The sequence below is a fragment of the Peromyscus eremicus genome, unplaced genomic scaffold, assembly GCF_949786415.1.
Source record: "Peromyscus eremicus unplaced genomic scaffold, PerEre_H2_v1 PerEre#2#unplaced_178, whole genome shotgun sequence".
Classification (NCBI taxonomy): Eukaryota; Metazoa; Chordata; class Mammalia; order Rodentia; family Cricetidae; genus Peromyscus; species Peromyscus eremicus.
Genome location: NW_026734415.1, coordinates 140,539 through 147,804, shown reverse-complemented (window position 1 = coordinate 147,804; position 7,266 = coordinate 140,539). Strand labels below are relative to the sequence as shown.

At 37.4% G+C, this 7,266-nt stretch overlaps 1 protein-coding gene across 1 annotated transcript; it reads right to left on the bottom strand.

The window, feature by feature from the left end:
• Window positions 1–1,923: 1,923 nt before the first annotated feature.
• Window positions 1,924–5,177, bottom strand: LOC131901647 (zinc finger protein 431-like; the record flags this gene model as incomplete). Its single annotated transcript, XM_059252757.1, has 5 exons — window positions 5,033–5,177; window positions 4,775–4,835; window positions 3,537–3,634; window positions 2,724–3,284; window positions 1,924–2,471 (listed from the first exon to the last, which is right to left on the bottom strand). Coding segments are annotated over exons 1-5 (1,413 nt in total), but the record flags the coding sequence as incomplete, so codon positions are not given.
• Window positions 5,178–7,266: the final 2,089 nt, after the last annotated feature.

Sequence of the window (7,266 nt, the reverse complement as noted above, 5' to 3'; positions counted from 1 at the left end):
AAGTCAGAGAAATCAACCCTTCTAAGTTGGTGGTACCATTTGGGAAGATTTCAGATATGCTACCCTGCTGAGGGAAATATGTCACTGAGCATAGGCTTTGAGAATTTAGGTCCACAGACTATTTCCAGTTCCCACTCTCTGCTTCATGCTGCAGGTTAAAAAATGTGAGTTCTTAGACTCCTGTTTTAGCTGTCATGTCTGACATCTGTTGCCATGCCACTTTCACAGTCATCCTGTATCCCTCTGGAACCAAGAGACAAATTTAATTCTTTTATAAGTTGACAGAGACATTATATCACAACACAAAAAGTAACTGATCCAAATTCACATATCTGGATTAATTATTTCATGTAATTAGTGAAAGTATAAAATCTAAAAGGGTTACATTATCACTTAAATTTATAGTACAAGAACTGAAACTCTGGAGAGAAAGGTGCCATGACTGTTGGAAGTCAGGCTGTACCTACAACTGTGAATAATAACAACCCTGGATATCTACAACTGTGTGGAGAAAGGTATCCTGAGTGTTGGGAAGTCAGGCTACACCTGAAGCTGTAGAGGGAAAATATCCTGGATACAGCTCTGAAGACAAAGATACTCTGACTGTCACAAGTCAGGCTATACCTACAACTGTGAAGGGGAAGTGTTATGGATACCTACAGCTGTGAGGAAAAAGAAATACTGATTGGTGGGAAGTCAGCCTATAACTGTAGTGTGTTCTGGTGGGGGATGATCTCCTTACATGATGCAGCAATACTGCTCTTCTTTGAGAAAGAACCATTACACTTGTGCTCTGCTTCACTCTGCTAAGAGAGATGCCCAGGAGACATGCCAATTGCTGCTCTGCTCCACTACCCTAAGGGAGTTTCTCAACACAGGTGTCTACTGCTTCACTGCTCTGCTCCACTAGGGAGTTTGCCAGCAGAGTTGTCCATTTCTTGTCAGCCCTCAACTTCTCTGCCTCACTCAACTAATGGGGAACTCTTGCAGAAATATAGCAGTCTGCTCTGGCTCTGGTGAAAAGTTGCCATGTCTGCTCTGCTCCCCTAATCTAGTTTCCCAGAAGAAGTGTCCCTTGTTTCACTGTTCCACTACACTAGGAGTTTCTCATCAGAGATGTCCATTGCTTCTCTGCTCTGTTCCATTAGGGAGATTCCCGGCAGAGATACTGCTCTGCTCTGGTGAAAGGTCTTCAGCCAAAACTATTTAGGAGGGAGGAATCCAGGAGAGTGGCTGCCTCTGGCAGAGTAGAAAAGGGCAGCTGCCAACTGAACGGGCACAGGGCATTTATGAGGCTTCTTAGGGGCTGAATTTTTACAGAGAGAAGATTCTAAGGGTGGAAATTGATCAGATTTCAATCCCTGAGATTGGCTAAGCTCAGAGATTGGCTGGATTTTGTGCTCATTTGGTCAGACATACAGTGTGTTTCTTTGGCTTGGGGTTCAGGCCAAAGTGTATGTTTTCACTGGCTCTGCTTTCAGGCTCACATGGTTATCTTTGGCTGGCCTGTTTACCCAACACATAGGGCTTCATAAATTCCTAAATTGACTTTTTTTCCTAGGAGTTTGCAGGGGAAAACAATATAAAAAAGGACATCATAAAGCTCTAATAGATTGCTAACACTGTCAAATTTTTCCTACAGAATAAAGACTCATGTGTAACTGAGTACAAGTGTGTTGGATAAAGATCTTACCGAATACTTTGTAGTAATAAGCCCTCAGTATTTTTAAAGATACTCAAGGACTATTGTAATACACAAAGGCTTTAAAATATTGATTGCACACAAAGTTTTACTCCTGCGTAAAGTGTAGAACATTACCACATTGTCTATATTTTTAGGGTTTCTCTGCAGTGTGACTTTTTTTCATGATTTTGAAGATTACTGATATATTCAAAGGCTTTACCACACTGATTACATTCATAGGGCTTCTCTCCAGAATGTGTTCTTTTATGTATTTGAAGAACACTGTTACGAGCAAAGGCTTTATCACACTGATTACACTTATAAGGTTTCTCTCCAGTATGTGTTCTTTTATGTAGTTGAAGGTTACTGTTAGAAGCAAAGGCTTTACCACACTGATTACATTCATAGGGTTTCTCTCCAGTATGTATTCTTTTATGCATTTGAAGAGCATCTTGTTTTGCAAAGGCTTTACCACATTCAATACATTCATAGGGTTTCTCTCCAGTATGTGTTCTTTTGTGCACTTGAAGATGAGTGCGTCGTGTAAAGGCTTTACCACATTGATTACATTCATAGGGTTTCTCTCCAGTATGTGTTCTTTTGTGCACTTGAAGATGAGTGCGTCGTGTAAAGGCTTTACCACATTGATTACATTCATAGGGTTTCTCTCCAGTATGTGTTCTTTTGTGCACTTGAAGATGAGTGCGTCGTGTAAAGGCTTTACCACACTGATTACATTCATAGGGTTTCTCTCCAGTATGTGTTCTTTTATGCATTTGAAGAGCATCTTGTTTTGCAAAGGCTTTACCACATTCAATACATTCATAGGGTTTCTCTCCAGTATGTGTTCTTTTGTGCACTTGAAGATGAGTGTGTCGTGCAAAGGCTTTACTACATTGATTACATTCATATGGTTTATCTCCAGAATGTGTTTTTTTATGTATTTGAAGAACACCTTGTTTTGCAAAGGTTTTACAACATTGAATACTTTCATAGGGTTTCTCTTGAGTATGTGTTCTTCTATGATCTTGGAGATGACTGTGTTCTGCATAGGCTTTATTGCATTGATTACATTTATAGAGTTTCTCTCCAGAATGTGTTCTTTTATGCATTTGAAGATCGCTGTTACGAGCAAAAGCTTTATCACACTGATTACACTTATAAGGTTTCTCTCCAGTATGTGTTCTTTTATGTAGTTGAAGGTTACTGTTACAAGCAAAGGCTTTTCCACACTGATTACATTCATAGGGTTTCTCTCCAGTATGTGTTCTTTTATGCATTTGAAGAGCATCTTGTTTTGCAAAGGCTTTACCACATTCAATACATTCATAGGGTTTCTCTCCAGTATGTGTTCTTTTGTGCACTTGAAGATGAGTGCGTCGGGCAAAGGCTTTACCACATTGATTACATTCATAGGGTTTCTCTCCAGTATGTGTTCTTTTATGTAGTTGAAGAACACTGTTACGAGCAAAGGCTTTACCACATTGATTACATTCATAGGGTTTCTCTCCAGTATGTGTTCTTTTGTGCACTTGAAGATGAGTGCGTTGGGCAAAGGCTTTACCACATTGATTACATTCATAGGGTTTCTCTCCAGTATGTGTTCTTGCATGTATTTGAAGAGTACTGTTACAAGCAAAGGCTTTACCACACTGATTACATTCATAGGGTTTCTCTCTAGTATGTGTTCTTCCATGCCTTCGAAGAGCATTATGACATGGAAAGGCTTTACCACAAAGATTGCATTCATAGGGTTTCTCTCCAGTATGTGTTCTTGTATGCCTTTGAAGCTTACTGTTATGTGCAAAGGCTTTACCACACTTATTACTTTCATAGTGTCTCTCTCTAGTATGTGTTCTTTCATGCCTTTGAATATGACTGTCATGTACAAAAGCTTTAACACACTGAGTATATACAGAAGAATTCTCTCCAGTATTACTTCTTTTGTGCCTGCAAAGAGAATTGGCATATGTTAAAGCTTTACAAAACTCAATACATGGTTGAATCTCTTTATATATATGAATTCATATTTCAATTTGGTCCAGTTGTAAAGACTAAGGATTTATCACCATGTTTACACTTATGTTGTTCCCCTTCATTAAGGATTGTTTTTCATCTTTGAAGATGTCTGTGATGGTAAGATCCTTTATTATATGTTGCACATTCACAGAATTTTTTTTCTATATGAAAGTTCTCAACAATTTGAAGAAAACAGAAAAACTCAGAGCTTTACCACCCTTATTGCATTTATGAATTTTATTATACTTTAAGTCATACTACATTTGCAAAGTGAACTGGACAAACAGAAGGATTTACAGAGTCATAGTACTCACAGGGCTTTTCTGAATTTTGAGTTTGTTGATATATTAACAATGAAGCTGTAAAATGAATTACTTGTATACTTGAATCAAATTCAACAAGTATACTCAACATGGGTACTGCTACATATCTTCTAATTATTCTGAGACAGAGGTATGTTATATTTCTCCATATCCCTATACTTATATAGCTTGTATTCAGAGGGACATATGATATATTAGTAAAGGAAGAATAACAAATAAAAAATTTCCCCATCGAATGAACAGTTTGACTTTCTGTTCCTCATAGACTTGTAGTGCACTGATTAAGGTTTCTCCACAAAAAAAATTCCCTTGGACTCTTCACTCTAACTGCTAATCTCACTGAACTTAGCCCAGTCACAACAAATATATGAGTAACACTAACTTTACTGTGGACTATTTGCTTATTAAAATGTTTTAGAGATATACTTATCACCTCTTCAATGTGTATACTTCTTGTAATATGAGTGTTATGAAATAAATAGATTGACAGTTCTACAGCATAGCTCTCATGGAGCTATGATTCAAATAGTGATATCTGTTAAGGCATTGCTTCCTTGCCTTCTTTCTTAAAAGAATGCCTTGCAAATGCAATTCACCTACCTGAAATTGAGGTATATTGTTTAGAGAGAATTTAATACACATCAATACACATGAAGCTTATTTATACTGTTGTTTTTGTTTAAAACTTCCAGGACACATTAAAATTTCTTCAGGTGCACATTTGTATCAGCTGGTACATGATAATTACCTTTCATGTCTTCTAGAACTCTGAAAATGTTCTTCAATATTATGGTCTTCCCAACTGTATCCTAAAACATAGTACCAGAAAATGTATGTTATATTGTTGAAAATTGTGCAAAATTGAAGTTATTATCTTCAGTGAACCTCAGAACCATGCCTGAATTATTCAACTCATTCTTCTTTCTCAATCAAATTACAGAAGAGCATCAAAAACCAAGGAACAGTTGTCTCCTTATTTGAAAACTTGAAGAAAATGCCCTCTTACCTATGGTAGTGAGGTTCCTATAGGTCTCCAGCATCACATCTTTGTAGAGATTCTTCTGAGAACGATCCAGCAAAGCCCACTCTTCCCAAGTGAAGTTGACATGTACATCATTATAGGTCACTGCATTCTGAAATATCCGATACATGTGGATAACAGAAAGGATGATACTGACAACATTGTAAATGTATACTTCTTTGACAGTATAGTCATATAATTCTGGTGCTCCCCACACTGATCTCATGATATAGACATTATAATGTAATCATCAAGTTACTTTAGAAGGAAACTGAATAGGAGGTTCACCTCTGTCATTTCTATATCCTGTGAATAGGATATCATCTTGATAACCTATATCAAAAAGAATAATAAACAGATCTACAGTACAGAGCACATATGAGAGCAATTGTAGGAACAATTGCTAACTACAAAAATAGAAAAATAAGTTGAACAAGCTGGGTCTATTGGCTCACACATATAACCCCTGCACTCAGAAGACAGACATAGATAAATCTGCCTTGGAGTTGAATGCCAGATTAGTCTATGCAATCAGTTCCAGGACAGCCTGAAGTATATATTAAGACCCTGTATCCTATGCAAAAAAAGAGTCACACAAAACAAAAAAAAAGATAGAATGAACTCAGAGGTTTTTACTGATATTTCTACAAAGAGTTCTGTATTCATCTTCCAGAAACCTGAAGTACCCCAATTTAAACTATAGCATCAATAAGATGTAGTAAAAGGCACTGAATGTTTAAACAGTTAAATAGAGAGATGAACACATTAACAACATAAATGTTAATCATAAATATTCAACACAGGGCAGAAGAGATGGCTCAGTAGTAAAGAGCTCTTGCTGGTCTTGATTGAGGTGGGCTCAATTGCCAGTACTTACTTGGGGGATCTCAACTCTCCAGTATTCCAAGTGCAGGGTTTCTGAGACCATCTTTTGATCACTGTGAGGACCAGATACCCATGTGGTACATATCCATGTATTCAGCTGAAATATACATTTTCATTGCAACCCAATGACTCATAAGTCTTTGGCAGTATTAATATCATGATTACATTCCATCCTGAAAAACAGAATGGTAGCTGCTGCCAAATTCTAAAATTACAGATATGACTGAAGCTCAGTACAACAGCATGTGCTTGACATGGACAAAAACCTACAGTCCAGGCACACCACACAATAATATAAAAACAAAAAAAAAAGGCAGGAGGCTCCAGTCATATAATATTATTTTAAGATCTGACATATTTGTTTCTGCTGTGGAACATTTGTTTAATGATACAGACATGTGCTGTGGGATGTCATTCTTTATGCTGTGAACAATTGTAAGAGTCAATAATAAGCCTGAGCTAATGGCTGAACAGTAATAATTAATATAAGCCTCTGTGTATTTACTTGGGGGATGGGAGTGGGAGAGATTTGTCCTGACTGCCAACCAACTGGGACACAGAAAAACTTCCAATTACATTTGGCTGCCCAACATGGGGCAAGAGTTTCCACCTAAAACCTGAGAAAGCTTTAAAAAAAATAGATTCTAAAATGGAGCTAAAACCAGCTTCCTAGTTGTGTTTCTCAGGCAAGCCATGAGCTATAGTATGGCAGGTTTGCAGCTGCATATGGGCTTGACCTGCATCATGGCAGATTCCTGCTGGAGTACACAGAGGCATCTCCAAGCCACACAGTATGCTGCCTGGTGGATTTAGCTTTGGCTAGTACAGACAAATAAAAAATGGTTTCTGGGCTACACACTTCTTTGATAGACCCATTGCTTCCAAGAGTTGGTGGTGTGCATGGCTTCCAGAGCTGGTGGTAAATATACCACCACCATATTGGGAAGCTGAAGTGGGTGGAGTCATCAGCCAAGGCTTCTGCTTCAGTACTAGCCACTGTAGTTTAAATCAATAGATTCACAATAAGGCAGACTCAGATGCACTAAGCCTTCAAATGGTTTGCATTATATGTAAAAATATGCGTAGGCTTGAAAGAGAGAAAAAGGAATATATTCATACATTTAAAAGTTTTTAAAAGTAAAGTCTTTAAAGACACAATAAGAAAAATATAGAAGTTAAGCCACATAAGGATGAAAATTGTACCAAGAATCTGGATACTGTCTTTGGGATTTTTAATCAGAGAAAGACATTTGATTATAAAGGCTGATGAGTTAAACCAATATGTATATTTTAAAGGTATCTTGACTTCAAAATTTGGATCTAAGGATATTTTT